The sequence below is a fragment of the Rhopilema esculentum genome, chromosome 16 (genome assembly GCF_057945365.1).
Source record: "Rhopilema esculentum isolate cy_ngs chromosome 16, ASM5794536v1, whole genome shotgun sequence".
Classification (NCBI taxonomy): Eukaryota; Metazoa; Cnidaria; class Scyphozoa; order Rhizostomeae; family Rhizostomatidae; genus Rhopilema; species Rhopilema esculentum.
Window position 1 is genome coordinate 6,268,991 of NC_142830.1, and position 19,245 is coordinate 6,288,235.

General features: G+C 37.8%; 2 protein-coding genes across 3 annotated transcripts in view; one reads left to right on the plus strand and one right to left on the minus strand.

The window, feature by feature from the left end:
- Positions 1–19,245, minus strand: part of LOC135682787 (ATP-dependent RNA helicase DHX8) — a 57,662-nt gene that overhangs the window by 2,222 nt on the left and 36,195 nt on the right. The gene's annotated exons all lie outside the window — the stretch shown is intronic.
- LOC135682791 (uncharacterized) lies at positions 1,843–17,727 on the plus strand. 2 transcript variants are annotated; one of them, XM_089113161.1, is made up of 12 exons: positions 1,843–2,045; positions 7,515–7,605; positions 8,254–8,441; positions 9,555–9,664; positions 9,897–10,019; positions 10,872–10,942; positions 11,302–11,387; positions 12,087–12,150; positions 12,711–12,806; positions 15,124–15,242; positions 16,084–16,345; positions 16,636–17,727. In XM_089113161.1, exons 1-12 carry the CDS (start codon positions 1,956–1,958, stop codon positions 17,091–17,093), a joined length of 1,758 nt encoding a protein of 585 aa, XP_088969287.1. In that variant the 5' UTR covers positions 1,843–1,955; the 3' UTR covers positions 17,094–17,727. The 2 variants fall into 2 exon arrangements, with proteins under 2 accessions (XP_088969287.1, XP_065053900.2); XM_065197828.2 differs by lacking the exon at positions 1,843–2,045 and adding an exon at positions 5,093–5,235.

The window sequence follows — 19,245 nt, forward strand, 5'->3', positions numbered from 1 at the left end:
ATACCTGCATGGCTTGAAATCGTCGTATGTTTGTTGTTTGTTGTCATCGTCTCGGCTCAAGCCTCTAAAACCCCGCAGACTACGTGGCCTTGACCGCACATCTCCGCTTGATTTAAAGTACTGTAATATAGGTACTTATTTCATTTTAGGTCAGTCTTGCGTTTATGCTCAGGGGCGGACTGGCTATTTATTTTGGCCCGGGCAAATTTTGATCAAACGGCTCACAATAATAGCAAATAAAAAACTCCTCGGAAAATACAAGTAACTGTTAGTCTGCAAGGGAAACAAGTTTTTAAATTCAGTAATTTTGTGCATGGATGAATGCTGGTTAACAGAATATGGTTAACAGAATATGGTTAACAGAACATGGTTAACAGAACATGGTTAACAGAATATGGTTAACAGAACATGTTAAACATGTCATATGCTGACTAAACAGTAAATAAACAAAAATTGTAACTACTTTGTTTGACTCTGATTCTAAATACAGGAACTTATATGTTGATAATGCGATCGTTCTGGATGTCTTCTAACAGGTGCTTTTCTAAGAACATTAACATGAAGGACTCCAGGTTTGGCTGCGAAAAATTACTACGTAGCCTGTTCTTTATTTATTCAAAGTGGAAAGGCTTCTATCACACTCCACTTGTGACAAATAATTTTCTAATCCTCCGAAAAACCACAATGATTTTCAGCAACCCAAAATTATCAATTTGTCAATTTCTGACCCCATGACCATGCTGTTTTTTGTGGTGTTTGTGGCTTTTGCTTGATAAAAAAGCTTTGTATCGTAGCTGAATCCTTTTTTTAAGTCTCGCAGCTTTTCCTCGCGAAATTCCTGTGCACCACTTTTGATTGAAGTCTTCTTGCTCTTCCTTGTTCTACGTATGTCCTCTTCATTGCTCCAAATCACAGAGCAAATCGCGTAGTGAACTCTAATAACTTTTAAATTTATTACATTAAGCAATAGCTTGTGCTTAGGCAAAAACATGACCAGCTTCAAGCAAAAGCTAAGTAAGAAGACATCAAGACTGGTTAAAATCTTATGTATCGCCTTGAAACAGGGGTGTTACAGTATAGTATGTCGTCAATAAGGAAATACCGTCAAGAGAAAATATAACAACTAGAAATAGCTCTTGCTAGTACTGCCCGCAAACAATTAGTTTCTTGATAATGATTGTTTTGAAAATTTAGGTCAGGATATTCGAAGAAGATTCCATCTTGGGTTTTCACAATTTTATAAAAACAGCTGCTCTAGTTGATGCTAAACTATTCTTTTTATCAAGAATTTTTGGTGTTCAGTTTGCCTTTGATTTAAGTCCAACGCCCTTTTGAAAATCATGAAGTTTTTCTAGGGTTTGAGATTTATTTTTCGTTTTCGTGAAGCAAAGACGTATGAAAATGGACACGTGATAGAACGGGTACAGCTAAAATAGATTGCGATAAAGGATTCGTACAGCGATGTACAGGCGATAATCACGACAATCATAACTTTTGCTCGTACGGTGTCGAGTTTTTGGGAGAAAGGTGTGGCATTCGACTGGTTTTGATTCCCAAAACTTCGAATCAAAACTTCCATCCATTGCGGAGAACCGAGCTGTGATGCAGCACCGTTTTCGTGCCAAAAAAACCGAAGGCCTTTAACAGAGTCTTGGCAGAGCAACGCTCCGAAGATAATTCCCTTCCGCACAAAGAGGTGGCGGTTAACGACCTCCTCGACAAAGCCGATTGATTGACAATGAAATTGATTGACAGTTGTCATGGCAGCAGAAAAGTGACAAAATCTGCTGACAAAGTGCTGACATTATGAACTGAAGCTTCCATATGCTACTTATACGCGGGGCAGACTATAAGCCCTTCACTCGCGCGCTATCGCGCGCGAGTTGCGGGCAACAACATGTTTCAGGAAGAAGTGTGTCTGGGCTGAATGAATTCATAATGGATTCATAATTTCAATGGTTCTCGAGTACTTGCATGTATATTTATTCTTTCCAACAATTCAAAATTCAAGTGTCTCTGAAAATTCAAGGCAAACAGATCAACGCGTGGGTATACTTTTTAAGCTAATTTATTTTTTCTTGTACTTTTATCAGCCGGCCCTCAAACCGACCGGCCCTTCGGGCGATCGCCCGAATAGCCCGACCAGCCAGTCCGCCCCTGTTTATGCTTATATTTGTTCATGCTTCTATTTGATTAGGATATATTAGCGTGTCGCGCTTTAGTTTTTCATGTTTTCCGGTATAGTAATATTTTACATGCCCTTTTGCTCTACAAAGTTCCCCCGCGTATCCTAATATATCTAACACCTCCTACTAGTTCATTTACGTATTGCACGATAGATACCGACAATAACACCGGCAATTATTGATATTAGTTTGCTATATTGTAATGCTGTTATATAAAGTAGAGTACGGAGTAACAGAGTTAGTTAGTTAGTTAGAGAGAGAAGCGTGGTGCTTGCGAAAGGCCACTGCTATCAAACATGTAGACACTAACTCACACACACAAAGAACGGTCATGGATGGAAAGGCTAAGAGAGGGCTGATGGCATTCAACCCGAGTGGCTTGTGAAAGCACTCGAGGTTTCGTTTCCAGGGGCGAAACTTCACTATTTTCATTAGGGGGGTATGAAGCTTAGATGCCCGACGAAAGGGCGTGGCATGCTTGATGAAAGGGCGTGTCATACATGAACTTCATTTTTAAAGTACATCGCCTCAAGGGCTGAAATCATCGGCCCAGGCTGTTTGTTTAAAGTCAAGAAATATGCCTCTAGTTTTTCTGGTGTTGGCTATAAACATTTGTTTCCAAAAAGCAAGCATTTGTAAGGCCTGGCTTTTCTATAAAGGTCTAAAAAAAGTCTTCACTTTCTAAATCACCTAGCTATTAAGAGAGCAATTCAAAAAGAGATTGAAGTAGGGTCTCAATTTTATCAAAGTGGAACCAAAACACAGCTTGGAAATTTCGGAATTTAGAAACAGCTACGCAGATTACAATGTTTCAACAAAAAAGAGCTTCAGTTGCATTTTTTGAGTTTCATTTTCAATTTTCGGTTGCTCCGGAAGCAATTTCAACATTTTTAGACACCCAAGCACAAAGTACGTATATCTAAATTCACCATAACAAAATCCCTCAAGCAAGGGAAAGTTTTTATTGGAGGTATTTTACAAGTGCACCTATCATCAAAGCTCAATTTTCGTGTTTTTGTAATCATGGATATTTTTCAGAAATAGAATAAACTCGAAAGTTTTTTGCAATTCATATCTTAACTACAATTTCTTGATAAATTTTATATTATTTCCCGCTTGAACTGATTAAAATTTTCTGTTACTTGTTACGGTTATTCGAATTTTTTTAGTTAAAAAACTTTGGCGTCTGTATGACCATTTTCTAGCGAAGGGTGCAATACTTTCTAACCGTAAGTGTAAAACCTTAAGAGAATTTTGGGGCATAACTCCTTATGAATGTATGTTGAAAGTTTCATACATTTAGAAAAAAAATTATTGATTGATTTTTCTCAACAACGTATTTCTAGATGGTATTTCCATAAATTTGCCCGACAAAATCTGCCTTTTTGAAGATTGGGGGGGTGCAGCACCCCCCATACCCCCCCCCAGTAGTTTCGCCCCTGTTCGTTTCATATATATATATATAATTTAATGGCGTAACAGTGCTTGTGAAAGGCTGTTTAGTACCTAAGTTTCGATATTATGTAAAAGTACGTCTTAGCTTTGGATGGAACAAAAGGAATTGATTTTGTGTGTCAAAACGTGTCGTTTATTCGCTCGGTCAATCGCTCAAACAACAAATGGTGTCATAAGTTTTACAAATATATATACCAGCAGCAAATTTTACAGTACAATATGGGAAGGGGGCAGTTTTGCAGAGGAAGAGGAGAGTTTGCTCTGGTACCCAAGCTAGCTTTTACGCGAGTTTTATTGTTTGCTGAATTCGATGCTATATTCCTTTGAAATTCTTCACTGCTTTAGTACTGAAATCTTTTAACGATGCTCCAAGTAGGTTTGAATAAGCCTGCTTCGGATAAATCTCCAGCCTTTATCAAGTAAATTTATGAAAGTTGGCTTCCCTCGGACCACTGGTTGACTGTGGCAACACTAGGCGTTTACTTCATTTTTTGGCTAGTATTCCACAAAACGTGAAGAAATATTTGCCTTTTCCCTCTCCCAGAAATAAGATTTGCCCGACCAAAGCAGAGCCATCGAAAGCGGGGAGGCTGGAGGGCTGGAGCCCCATCCCCTAATAATTGTCAAACTGTAGATGAGAAGGAATACAACGGGCAGGCGCCCAATATGAATTTCCTCCTGACGGCAAAGCAAAGGGTCCAATCAAAAATATCTTTGTCATCAACTTTATTTGTTCAACGCTGATGAGTTGTGATGTCAAAGTTAGTATGTAAATCAACATGGGTCAGATTCAGGGTTGTATTGCTAGGGATCTCATAGGGGCTGAGCCCCCATTTTTGATGCAAAAATTGGCAAATTTTTACTTTTGCCATTTTTTTCGCAACATTTTGTGCAAGTGCTTCCTTTGTTCGTTTGATAGCACTATACCACTGGTCAGATAGCGATCCATGCAAAGGACATCGGGTTCCCAATCCCTGCTTTTCAAAAACATTTAATTCGTGATTTGCCCAAAAATACAAAGAAAGTGGTAGGGTGGAGACCAGAACATTTTGATGTCATGTCATTGTATCATTGTACAATGTTAAATTACAATTAAAAACAAAATTATGTTGATTCCAATAAAATCGAGATGACGTGGTGTCCAAAACTCAGACCTTTCCCACAAAGATGAAAATACAACTTTTTGTTTGTGGTGCCAGCCAGGGGTGGCGCCAGAAATCCGACAGAGGGGATGGAGCTTCCGACAGGGGGGCTAAAATGACTAAAATAAACAGTTTTCGTACGTTATTTTGTCAAATTTGCTCCGACAATAGCCTAAAATTTCCTCCGATGGGGGGGCTAGATGCTTCCGACGGAGGGGCTGTAGCCCTCCCTAGCCCTTCCCTGGCGCCACCACTGGTGCCAGCCCTGATAAATCAGGTCCTTGCTTTCCCATTTTCAAGGAGCCTGCGTTGATGGCCTGCGACGCGGGCTACCGTCGGTTATGCCATGTGATTTCTGACACTCTCCAAATGGAGCATAACAACAGCAACAACAAACATATTCTAAGACCAACTGGCAGGAACTTTATGTTATGTCTGGCAAAGTAGCTCTGGTAAGCAAAAATATGATGTTATTATTCCCTTCTGTAACCTTCTGAAAAGGACTACAAAGTACTACATAGAAACTACGGATCGCATAATAGTTTGCACTTTACACACCCCTTTTGAACCCACCAATTTTTCAAAATCTCAACTGTGCCTAATCACCTACCTTGGGGAGATTCAAAAATTTGGGCACCTTCCTTCTTTATATCAAAGTCTTTATCAATGGTTATTGACACATATGTAACTTTGACTGCGGTTGTATATACTATTTTATTGATTGATGGATCCAAAAGTTGCTTTACCAGAATTAATCCGATAACTAGTGTATTGCAATAAGTAGAGAAGCCTTGAGTTGCATTTAAATGTAAACAAACCATCACAATATTAAATCCCATTCTTACATGCAGCCTCCATTGTCTTTGGAAGAATTGCAACATTGGCTTTTTGGCCCAGTAGGCATACTTTTTTCTACGTTTGATTAATCCCGTTCTTAAACAATTTATTGAGTTACGAGGCCACTAAACCTTGAGGATCTGGGGTGATTTGCCCACTTGCCAAACTCATGGCGACCTTGGTTGCAGCTACATTTCCTTTTGACTATTTGCTCTAACTGGTGGGACAAAACCTAATAACTGATTTCCAGTGTAGTTTCTAACTGTTCTTAAGTTATTGATTTTAATCAATATATGAAATATGATGCCACTGTCTGAAGATGATACTGCTCTATTCAAACACTGAAATTAACAGCACTTTATACAGGCCTGGCCGTTTGAGGCGAGCGATAGCTCGCGCTCGCCTCCACGCTCCCCTCGCAACCTGAGGCGAGCTATGAATTGCTCTCCTAAACAGAACATGAAGGGAGAATCGCTCCCCTAAAATTTCCATTCATTTGCCCTTTTCCTATTCAGAGAACCCTGAAAACGGGTTAATTGGCTTATTTTTGTAACAGCGATTTCTCCCGTCACTGCATTTTTTGCAATTAACTTTTTGCTTGTTGGGCTGTTTTTGTTATGATATGCATAAACTTCGATCTATTTGGAAAAGGATAGTTAACCGAAAGGTCGTTTGTAGCGTTAACCGAAATAGTCAAACGTCGTTTGTAGCGATTAGAACCTTTCGATCCTAAGAAAACAGGAATATTTTTGGAAGGTAATTCGAAGAAATGGGTAGGAATTGTAGATTGGGGATATAATAAGACAGCAGGTCCCTTCCAGCAATAGAAACAAAACTATCCCTCAAAGAGAACAGGGTACTCTGTCTTGCAGATCAAAAATGACAACCAAAACATGGAATTCCACTATCCAGCAGCATTTACTGAAAAACCCAGATTGGGTGAAAAACTATAACGGCGACATGTTTCGCATTATTGGCAAAGCCTGATCATCGTTCCATCTAGCAGTTTGTGAACCTATCTACTATATAAACATGACCAACCACTTTTGTGTAGACATAAGTGAGTTCGTTTTCACCTTAGGACTCCGTTGGTAACATTTTGAATAGGAAAGCGGCACTTATTGGAAAACCTCAACAGTCATGTCCTCGCGTTTTCTGATGGCCTATTTCGATCCAAAACTGGGTATTTTAGCGTAGAGTTTCCCTTCTATGTTCTGACGTTTTATTCTCTGAAGAGTGCTAGACGTATAATTAAGCTTGTTTCAAAATTTGTTTTTTAAAGCCATTTTCAAATTCTGTGCAACAAAAAGATTGTTTTGCAAGAGAATTGTTGTTTTTGTGTTGTGCCAGCTTTACATAAAACGGAGAGAGTCTGTTTTTTCAAATACTTCAAGTAAAGGGGGTGCCTAAGTCACTGTTAAAGCAAATGCAAATTGAAAGAAGTAAAACAGCACACTCCTGACTGAGGCTATTACATTAAGGCAACCAACAGATACTAAAGGGGCTTATTAAGTCATCTGTCGATTGTCTTTAAAGTACATTCTATGTGTTACTGATTTAGCTCGCCTCAGCAAATAAGGGGAGCAATTCACAGCTCACCTATGAAAATACAAACGGCCAGGCCTGCTTTATAGGGTTTTCAAAATTTTGCTTGAGGCCCCCTAAATTTAAGAATCATGGTGCCCATGGGTAAATGTGTTGACTGTTTTTGTCCAGGACTAATAAAACATTCTGCAGTAATTAAGTAAAGCTAAATGAAGGAAACATTGAGGAAAGCAATCAATATATCAATGTTTTTCGATCTAAAATATATTGTTGCACTTTGATTTATGCTTTGGTTTGATATTTTAGTAAAGGTTATTAAGCTGAGTTTTATACAAAAAATCCATTATAGGTCACTGGTGCAAACAGAGGTATTGGCTTTGAAATTTGCAAGATACTTTGCCAAAAGCTGAAAGGTACAAATGGAACAGTTATTCTGACAGGTAAATATATTTCACTTTTTTAGCAATTAGGGCCCCCTGCTGATTTGCTCTCTCGATTAGGAGCATCCTAGTTCCAGTTACCAGCTGTACTAAAGACTCTCAAACCTGTGATTTGAATAGAAATAGAGGATAGTTCCTTAATTGAGGTTTTCATTCATGAGAGCAGTAGCAAAAATGCTTGTTTGTAAACAAATAATTGTTTATATGCTGAAAACGATGCACAAAGCCACACCAGATTGTTTTATCTGGGGTTGAACAATGGACAACTAATTCAAATGATGGAGGAGAGGAAAGATCATGCCCTCTAGAAAAATTGGTTAGGCTTTTATTAAAACAAACAATAAAACAGAATTCTGTCGGTAAGCGAAATATATGCCAAAAAGGTGATTTAGAACAGGAATGTTCTAAGATGCTATTCCCAGGTTTTTCACTCTTAATGCTATCCTCAAGCACCTGTTCAGTCACCAGGCATCATCGAATCTTTCAAACTGAAAGATTTATTTGTTTTTCATCATATTGCAATAACAAAACTATATTATTTCTTTAAAAGCTTGATTGCAATTGAAAAGTCAAAACATTTTTGTTTTGTTCACATCTCTGAAATAGTTATTTGCAAGTTTTAGCTTTAAGCTGAAGATATCATTTTAGCGCGTAACGAGCAAGAAGGCCAGAAAGCATGCGAACGGTTAACAAATGATGGCTTCCAGGCACACTTCATGCAATTAGATGTTACATCTCAAAGATCTATACAAAATACAGCCAACAAGATCAAAGAAAAATTTAATGGCTTGGATATTCTCATAAACAATGCTGCATACATGTTTTCACCATCCAAGGTAGGAAAATTTTATTTGTCTTATATTCCCTTCCATACCTATCTACTGTGTTCAAGTAGCGTAGGATTACAGGTTGGTTGTCTTGAGTTCAAAAACTAAGAAATTTTCAACCCCATCATAGCCTTGAACAAGTCTACAGATACTGTTATGGCCAAACATAGCCATCTACAGTACTGTCATAAACATGATGAATAGTCAGCATTATCCAAAGCTCAACAACATTTTAAGACTGATCCTTGTATCATATTTCTTACAAAATTGAGTTTTCTGATGAAATTGGACATCAGATTTCTTTTTCCATTCACTGCTATGTTGCTAAATTAAAATCTAGACATTTTCAGATTTTGTGGGACGTTTGTAAATAGAATATTTGTTATCCAAAGTGCTTCTTGCACAGCATTCATTTAGCCTGTGTTCATGATGATGCCAGTATCTACCTTGTGGTATTAAGCATTTAAGACATGGTCAGTTTAATTGTTTCATTTCTTTTAAGCTCCCCCTGGCCTTCAGGCCTCCCCCTTTGTGGTTTATTGACCGGTGTGCCTCAACCAAGATACTTATTTCGATCGATTAACACTATTGAACCCTGTAAATGTTTCTCGTGACCATAAATGTAAAGGTCTTGATAGAATAGAAAATTAATCTAATGCAAAGGCTCTAGATTCTTAGTATTGCAAACCGAATGTTGTTGCCGTGAATCATACAGGCTGACCTTCTTTTCAAAGACGGATAGTTCGTCTGAAAAGAGAATGGGCATAGCAATATAAGGCAATCATGACCACGCTTATTTTCCAAAGAGGAGTGTAATCGACGGCATCCTTTTGCCACTAGACCACCACTCAACTGATGTTGCAAAACAATTCTAATGAAAACACCTGAAAAGGACATTTTGTCTGAAACGTGAGAGAACATGCCTTTAGGTGTTCCCAGACTTCTGCGCCCTTTGCCATTCACATCCTCTTCGTTGGAAATTTGCCAGTCAAGTTGTAATTACATGTTTCCGAAAATCATTTTTGACGATTCTCTTTCTCGCTAGTCTTTTCTTGCAAAATATATATTTGACTTATTTGATCAAAATGGGTTGAGATAATAACAAGTATTCTTGTCTTTCAGAACGAAGGCATGCCGTATGCGGAACAAGTACAGAAGACACTAGAAGCAAATTTCTTCGGTGTTCTTCATGTTTATGATGCAATGTATCCTTTACTCAGACCCAAGGCCAGGTAGCGGAAATTTTCTAAGTTGAAATCGTGCCAAAATCTTATCAGAGGCAACCTATGATATTCTTAATGCTGTTTCTAAAGTAGTTATTAGAATATGTTTTTCTTAAGTCTATATATTAAATCTCGAAGAAAGACTCAATAATTCGATATCGGTGGGTTTTAATCACCAGTGCAATGTTCACTGAAAATAATTTTTTCGTAACCTCAGATTGTTATCTAATTCTTTTCACAGAGCTGTTAATGTGTCCTCGCGTCTCGGATCTGTTGATATCCTTGGAGTTCAACTGAGAAAAAAGTTTTGCAGTCGAAATATTAATCGCAATGACCTCTTAGAGCTAATGAATCAATATCTAAGGTTTGCTTCCTTTATATATTATTACAATGTAAGCTGAGGTTAAATTTTTGATTTGAAATTTTTCGTTGGTTTCATCTGTCAAAGGCCCCCTACACATATTGAAAGTAGAGATTCATATTTAGAATTACTACTAGGCTCTTACCCAGAGGCAATGGGAGTGTCTGAAAAGTCGAAGGGCCCTTCAAATTGGTGCGCAATTCACGTCTTTTTCCAGAAAAGATCATTCTTCTCTCTGACCATGTCAGCTCTCTCTGTTTGACCAGTCAACTGATTATGGAGAATCTATCTGACGTAAATTTCATCATTATACAAATAAATACGCAAATACGCATGATGTTAACAACTGTACGAAGAGGCTCTTGCAAAATGAAAAGACTTTTTAATCTTCTAAAGTGAGAATTATTCAATAGAATTATCTATGCGTAGACATGGCCCAGGCCACCGGGTGGCGGAGTGATCATGGCCTCTCCACTTTTTTATGAAGCAAATGATTTCAGAGCTGCAAGAAAATGTGAAAATAGCCTTGACCTCTACTTTTGTTAGACTTGGCCTCCACGTTGAACTTCATGGCGTTTTCCTTAGTACAACGGTTTTTGCGTTCATAAGCGGCCCTTCCCCATGGTTTTTTGGGTGCCAATGTTTCAAAAACATTGAAGGAATATTGAAGCAGCTTTATTAACAGTGACAATTTCGTTTAACAAACATCTGTGGAAGGTTCTTCAACTATTTCTTTCAAAATTTTCCTTGTGCATCTCTTTAACCTACTGCCTAAATTTGAAGGTTCCCGTTTGCATCATTATTCCTTCTAATTATATTTCGTGTAAGGTAAATAATTATTTCTACTTCCGTCAGTGATGTGAAGGCTAACAAGCATGTTGGAGCTGGATGGCCCGACTATGACCCTAGCACGTGGCTGCCTGCGGGTAATGTCAATTAGAATCATTTTTTGTCTAGATTTGAGTTTTCAAGTGATAGATTTAAGCAATTAACTATGCTTCTATACTGGTTCTGCGTCTATGAAAGAAAACTGTATTTTCAATGTTTACCAGTTTCACTTTCTTAGTCAGTTTCATTTTCGTTGCTATGTGTTAAACCATTATTGACTCCTTCCTAAATCTCTGCTTCATAGAGATTTATGTTGTCTCCATTATGCTTCATAAACCTATAGGTAGATATAATTTCAGTTAAACACACTTTAGGTAGAAATGTAACCAGTTCATATTTCAAGAACCTCTTGTTTGCCAGAGATTGTGAGTCTTAAACTGATTTCATTTACTTTCAGCTTACAGTGTATCAAAGCTAGCCGTCACAGTATTAACCCGAATATTAGCAAATGAAAGTTCCATCCCAGGATTTATGATCAATTGTGTATGTATAATACATCCATCTTATAGAAAGATAAGCGATACAAATATTTATTCGTTCTGATAAATGCCCGGCTACTTGAGCACAAACTCCTTAAGGCTATAAATGCCCGATTGTGTACTTAGTCGTTACATTGACGAACACTAATTTTTTGTTATAAGGAACTAAGCTCTAGATGAGCAAAATAGCAGTTTGAAGAACGTGAATGCTTTTTACAGAATCTTCAGACAAGTTATAAACGTTAGTCGAAAATTGTCTCTGTCTCAGTGGCCCCGACATGAGAACCAAACCTATATTATTTCTCCATCGCAGATACTTGACAGAGTTTGCTGTTGTTCATGTCCTTGAGCGTGTTTTTGCAGATTTTTTAACGTACTGATAAAAATTTTGAAAAGCATGTAAAGGTCATTCTAATTATTTCATTTTTCCGTAACATAAGTGAATAAACTTGGAAAAACTTCAGCTCTGTTTCTGAGAAGTAGGATAGAACGTGTCCCATTTCCTACATCTTTGTTTCCAATATATTTTCAAAAGATTGATTTTCGAGCAGTTTTTTGAGGTAGACAGGGATCAGTTCTATGTTTTGTTATTTTTTGTATTTTTAGGGCTCTGTTCCTTATAGACTTTTTCTTATAAATCAAAGTGTATATTTTTAAGGAAATTGCGTGTCAAGTTGTTGCCTAATCCTACACTCTTTTGCAGTGCTGTCCCGGTTGGTGTAGAACAAACATTGGAGGTCCGGGTGCCCCAAAATCTGCTGAGGAAGGTAACGGATCCCGAAAAGTTGATTTTTTGTTCCAATTTTGCAACATTGCTATCGCTTTTAATATGGATCAGGAAAACTGATGGTTGTTGTGGTGACAAGCTAATATGATAAGTGGATGGGGGCTTTTTGTGTGGATAAATTCATGTTTTTTGTTACCAGGCGAAAAGTCTAGGCTTTTTTTGACACGTTTTGCTGTCGAATCCTTTAATTGCTCTATGGGATATCTCACCCCAAGCTTGTCACACGTAACATATTTGCCATTAAATTTGGCCGAAGTTCCGCATTTACTGCCCTTTTTTGTTGCGCTTCTAAAAGTGAGAGAGGTTTTGTTGGAGAATGGCATTCATTGCTTCTCTTGTTTGATAGGGGAGGAATTTTAAAGGGAAAAGTTTTTTGCTTTAAAATGATACTTTATATGAAACTAAAATTATCATCATTCGTGCTAAGTCTCTCCCCTTGTATCTTTGTAAAACTACCAATCCTTGGTCTACCTGAATCCATGGTCTGCCGTATTTCAATTCTGCAAACATTCAAAATGCAGTTTTCCTTTTTTGTTCTAGGTGCAGCTGATATTGTGGACTGTGTTTTTCTTGAATCAGAAGAATGTAATGGAGCATATTTCCAAGATGGCAAACAACAACCAGACATTTTGACATGTAAATAACTACAAGAATTTTTTACAGAATTTTCAAGAATTTTGAATTTGAAGAATTTGAAGTAACCCTCAGCTGGCAATGTTAGAGTTACATTTTAGTTCAGACTATAATTCTTTTTCATAGTGTAAGGAACCTGGTGGGCTTAAAGTAACCTACGAATAAAAGGCATCTGTCCCTATTAGTTGTCAACAAAATTTTCAAAATATTTCTGTTTCGTCTGGGCAAAATACAATTTCTATTCAGTCGTGAGGGGAATTAGACAAAAGATCTATTGAATCTGTATTCCAAAAGAATTCTTAGAGAGGTTGTTCAAATGTTCATATGGACTGCAGATTGTATATAAGTGCTATGTATGGAACGTTGTTACAATAAGCCTACTCTATCCTGAAGATAGTCGAGCTTTGTCTCTAGAGCATTAATCTTGTAATACAAATGTGGAAGATTTAACGCTTACTTAAGACGTTTTTGGGTTTCTGCCTTTTTCTTGCTTTCACGACCAATTCTACCACCATATGAAGGCCTCAGCACTGTTGTAATCAGCAATCTGATTTTATCTACCGAAGTTATTGTATTTAAATTCCTTTACTTGTTCTCGTCATCATGTTTTGTGGTGTACTCAACCAGTGATCTTCAAACGCAGATCAGTAAAAATAAAAACAGCAGTTTGCTTTTTGTATGATTACCATCAAACTAAGTATTCTCACAAGAAGGCCTTAAATTCTCACTAGAATGCTTAGACTGAACTTAGAAATAGAAGGTCAATGTTACTTTCTGAAAGGATCATTTTCCATTATGTTGTCAATTTGTTTCTCAATTACCATATGCTGCCCTATGCTAGTGACTAGTGACAAGCAAAGTATCTTGAGAAATGATGAATCATTAACATGACCCTAGCTTGTTGGCATTCCTGCATTTTGCACTGCTTTGTAGACTTTTGGACTCTTGTCAATCTTAAATGCAGAATCCACCCAAGAGCTGTGTCCAGACGAAAGATTTGTAACACATACGACACAAACGTGACCTGATTCATTCAATGTTTTACGATTATTAATGTGGCCTTCATTTTTCCTTCTTCTTTCATTCAGTTGTGATGAAATTTTTCTCTTCTGAGTTTAGCCATTAGAAAATAAAAATAAACCACTTATAACTTTGAGAACTAAATATGACTTGATAGGCGTCAGTTTTGAAGTATGTCTTAGCGGCCCTGAATGTTTTGTATTAAAGAAATTTCACTTGATTATATCACTAGTTCTGGTAAGATACTTGGAGTCTGCACGCAGGCTACTCAGTTGCCTTTGTCAAACAAACCAAACTGGGTCACGTGATCTATGCAAAACTGCAGAACCAATCATAGAAGAAAAACTCTTATTTTGAACAAATTTACTCAAACACTCTGTGTTGTCTAACTTTCTTACTTGTCTGCTGTATTCTTTTCTGTTTTTATGTTGATATCATGTATATTGTTCAATAAATGCTTTTTATGTTTCAGTCAATAGTTTGATCTAGGCAGCCACTTCTAGTTACCAGACATTGTTTGAGCGTTTAGTGCCAAAAAACGTATCACGATTAAGCAACACTACACTACAGTACGCTACACTACCTATTTCATGGAATATTTGCCTCCACAGCCTCCACAGAATATTTGCCTCCATAATGGAAGGCGGCATTTGCGCACAAGACTTCTTCACTGTTTGGCCGCTTCTGCTTTCTGTTGTGAAACAAATCTTATCAAAACAATGCCACCAGAAAACTTTGCTTTCGATTACAGGTGCAGTGATTATCTTGGAAACTGTGAAAACATTTGCATTACCGGCTTACAAATAGCCGAAAATAGGCTCTCTTCTAGGACCTAAAGGTTGCTTTGCAATTTCAAGTCTTTAGAAAAAGGTCATTGCTGTTTGAAGAGTTGAGGTGTCGGATGAGAGAGAATTGAATTTCCATTTGCATTGCACTTTTGTCGGCGTTCAAGACTGATCATGAAGCGCTGTGCTAAATCTCTTCATCATCGTCTCGAGAGAAGTCACCATTGAAGCGACCTTTGAGGCCTGCTTTGTTATCGTTTAATCAGTTGACAGACGAAGAAAATCTCGGGTTTCCCACGTCGCAAAACTGAATGCCAAGCCGCGTCCCATTCCATTGTTTCATTTCTAATCCTTCTCTTAGGTTACCGTGCGCGATGTATGCAAGCAAAAACTAAACAAGCCGTGCTTGAGCATAACACTAATCGCCAAGGAAGACTCTTCTCTCGCTTGTTAATATAAAACAGTTTCCAATACCAACCTGTTGTTACGGCCTATATTATTTTTGCTAATGGCAGGTCAAGTGCCGATGGTTTCCCTGAAGAAAGTTGTCGGGTTTGATGGCAAGTATAACGATTTAGTATTTTGCGGTGAAGATGCAATGCAACATGTGCTGTTCTTTCCAGGAGATGTACAGGTTTGTGCAACTGCTTTTAATTTCATCATTCTTTCCCATTGTATCGTTGAATTGGCAGTCATAGATGTGATCATTGCGTACCGAGAAAGGAGTGCAATAACCTTGAGGAACAATGCAACTGTGGACAATTCTGCACTGAATTTCAGAATGTGTTGTACTCAAATGCCCCCTTTTTCCTTTTGTATTTTTATAGTTACAAGGAAAATCATGCAACTTTGCCTCAGAGTGAATATGTCGTGTACCGTAAATTCGATGGAAAAAAATTTTCTTACTAAACTTTTGAGCTTTATCGGTTAAACTTATTGTTCGAAAATTGTCCTCGTATTAAATTTTCTTTCTCCTGAATTTTTTTTTTTTAAGAAAATAGGTTCCATTGTTTAAACAATATTTTGAAATCTGGCACTTATGAATCTGTTAATAAGTCGGCAGAGCCTTCTTGTGACAAAGGCGAAACTGTTTCTGACTGGCAGGAATTTCCTTCCCTGCAGACTTTTCAAATCCTTGTCGCATTGTTCCAAGAAATCTGCGAGCGAAACAACCGCAGTATCCTCGTACTAATGCCAAAACAGCATATAAATCCTAGTAATCCAAACACTTGAATTGATCAATGCGTGTGATTACTTTCAACAACGTGCTATCGTCTCATGACCAAAACTGACGTAGAAGACCTAAACTGGTTTGATTGTTGTTATGTTTAGGGAACCATTCCTGCTAATATTAAAGTAAAGTTCGATAGATTCTCCAAATACCTCCCCCAAATGCAGGCAAATATCTTAGAAAATAATGGTAATTCAGTGTGAGGCCTGCTTATATAAAGCCTTATTTTTCTCCATTTTCGTAGAATTACGTTGAGGAGATGGAGAAAATCAAAGAAAACAAAGCTTGGAGCGATTGGGATCTAGAGTCAACTGCTCAGCTTCTTTCCAAAAGATTCCCTAAAAGCTTCATTTGGGTTGTTCGATCTGCACTCTACGACCGCAATACGTTTGCTTGTTATTCAAATTTTATCGAAATGGATGCTTGTGGAACACCTGTTTTCGAGAGAGCAGACTCTACAGCCCTTTCGCATTTGAAATGCCTTCTAGATTCTGCAGTGAGGAAAGGTATTGAATACGTTTTGATATCTCATATACATTTTTATTAAAGGAATATAAAAGTTGATCGCTTAGTTTCTGAGACCAATTTTGCTCAAAAAGCTTTTTCAGTCGCCTGTTAGTAATGGATTATTAAATGTAAAAAAATGAGATTTTATTGGACGGAGGACATCGACTTTAATTTAGAAAACTTTCCTGCCAAAATGGTTAATTTTCGGGCATGAAAGTATGAATTATACATGGACGTATTACGTTGTCAATTAAATGAATCTTTTGATGGTATTTGTGTTTTTGTTTAGTTCTAGATCTTAGCCCAGAGGAGGAAGACGTAACTGCCGAATTTCCCATCGTTATCGTTGGCTTCAGCAAAGGCTGCATGGTCTTAAACCAGCTTGCCTACGAGTTACCGAGAATTTCCATATCCGAAGATAGCACTGTCAGTGATTTTGTGGCTCGATTTGATTCGATGTATTTCCTCGATGCAGGCAACGGTGGACAAGCAAACGCATACGTAACCGACGAGGACGTGTTGTTTCATTTAGCACAAAACGTTCCAAAAATCCGTGTGCACGTAACGCCGTATCAAATGAAGGACGAAAGTAGGCCCTGGATCGAGAAAGAGAAAAGGAAATTTGTTGCACAGTTAAAATCATTAGGTATCGACATAAAAGAGAAGGTTCATTTTGCTGATAAAAAACCTTCCTTAGCAAATCATTTCAGAATTTTGACAGATTTTAAATTGCCTCTATTATCTTAATTCGTATAATAATGTATTGTTTTGAAGCTATTTGCCAGTTTTTGAGAGGGTATTGCTTACATATATCGAAGAGCACAAGCTGTTATATTCAGTAAATCGTTTGCTTCCTTTGATATGAGTTGTTAACTAATAAAAATTAGCCAGGTTATTAACAATTTTCTTGTATTTGTGCCTTTTTCTCCTTAGACTTGAGAGGGCATTAACTACTTTGTATACATAACTTGCCAAAGGAGAGAATTGTTTCATACCCAGCGTAGAGCTAGGAGGACTCAGTTGGTGGAGCAATTGTAAATGTAGGAAAGTAGCTCTTTTCTATGTCGTGCTATTGTTGTCAGGTATCTTATTTTCGAGGGGTCCCTTTGTTATTTTTAAAGAGTTATAAATGCATATATCGTCAGTTTGCAACCTGAAAAAATGAATGAGCCCGAAATATACTCTGAAATGCAGTTTGTCATCCTACGCAAATAGCTTGGAGTTTCATGTCTAGTTTTCAGTGATAGCTATTCCAGGAATATACTAATCGTAATATTTTCATTCCGAGCTCATGTCTTGATTACTTGATATGAAACACAAGTAGATGGTATGCTATAACATTTTCTGTCTTTGTTTGTTAACGGAGAGGTATTTAAAGTGATCTGTCGTTCTCTTTTATTGCAAAACCTAGAAGAAATGCAACTGCAAAGAATTTTACATGATTTTTCAGTCACACCTTTCTCGCAGTGTCGAATAGACTTTTGAGCTAGTTCCTACAGAGATACGCACATCAATTATTGGTAAAGTTAGGCTATAGTGTGTGAAAGTGCAAGCAGGGCTGTCGCTAGCTAGTGTGCTTGAGGAGGAGGAGGGTGTCCAGGTCCCATTTGCTTACAAGTTGTGGGGGATCAAGTGAATGATCCTGTGCTGTATTAACGTTTCGTCCCTCGAACAGAGGCGAAAATCCAAATAGGCTCCTGTTTCTCCGCGCGTCAGGGTCGGAAACAATACTGCAACTCGCCGAGTAATGTTTTTGTCCGCAGAACAAACAATTTGGTATGAATCTGTTTTCAGGTTGGTTGTTTTCAGCGATGAGAGTTGCCACGGTTGGTTGAGATCTGCGAAAAGCAAAATTCTTAGTATTATTGTCACCGCGCGGTTCCTTGCTTCGATGGGTGTCTGCGATGGTCGCGAGAAAACATTTCTCTCGAAGTGTTAGCTCTTCTCCAAATTGTTCTAGCAATCCAATAACATCCCATTCATCTCAGAGTTTTCTGCTAATGAGCAAGGGCAATCCTTGAGGTAGTTGGACATTATTACAGCGATAAAACAGCACTATAGCTATCATTTGAAACTCCAATCGATTTCAAGCTGCGAGTCGCCGATTCCGAGTCGCCAATCATACAACGATCGCAAACCTCGTAAATTCTCATTCGAGATAATTTTTGGCAAATCCATAATGCTTTCGATGTATCGCGATATAGTGATTTATTTGTTCCCAAAAAGCTTCTCTAGAAGTTGTATGGCCTCATCGTAATTTTGATTCGTAATTTGTAATCCTGCAATAGTATCCGCGGCATCTCCAACTAACGACTTCTGTTGGTATTTCAATTTGTCAACAATAGAGAGCTCGGGATGTTCATGAATAGTCGATTGAAAACTGTCCCAAAATGTCATCCATTGCGTAGGATTTCCATCGAATATTGTTAATAATAATTTCGGTAACTTCACTTTGAATGTAGCGTGCGCTCTTAACCTGAAACATTTTAGTTTGTGTTTTTTATGTTCCGTTTCATCGTGAATTGCTTTGATTCGGCATAATATATCTTCGATTTCTTCTTCGAGTTCACTTCTTTCCAAAATTTCTCATTCGATATCCTGATCATCATATAAATCTTCGATTTCGTCGTCTAAAGACTCGATTGTTTCTCTTTTCTTTTCGATTGTGGTACGCAGTGACTCGAGTTTCACTCTAACCGCGCGCGGTGCGGTTTCTTAATCGGGCGGTGGCAGTAATTATTTTGCTTTCGCGATAGTATTTTTAATCACTAATCGATGGCCACTTCTCTTCTTGATTTTCTTCTTTAAAGCTTCTTGCTCCGCCATTTGTTAATACAAATAACGGGTCACGGCACCATAATATGGGGGATCAAGTGAATGATCCTGCGCTGTGTTAACG

Excerpts from the sequence above, each read along its gene's own strand:
- LOC135682791 (XM_089113161.1), top strand. The coding sequence starts at position 1,956 with ATGGTTCTCGAGTACTTGCATGTATATTTATTCTTTCCAACAATTCAA. Across the intron at positions 2,046-7,514 it reads CAAGGCAAACAGATCAACGC|GTCACTGGTGCAAACAGAGG; the intron begins GTGGGTATACTT and ends AATCCATTATAG. Across the intron at positions 10,020-10,871 it reads CTAATGAATCAATATCTAAG|TGATGTGAAGGCTAACAAGC; the intron begins GTTTGCTTCCTT and ends TACTTCCGTCAG.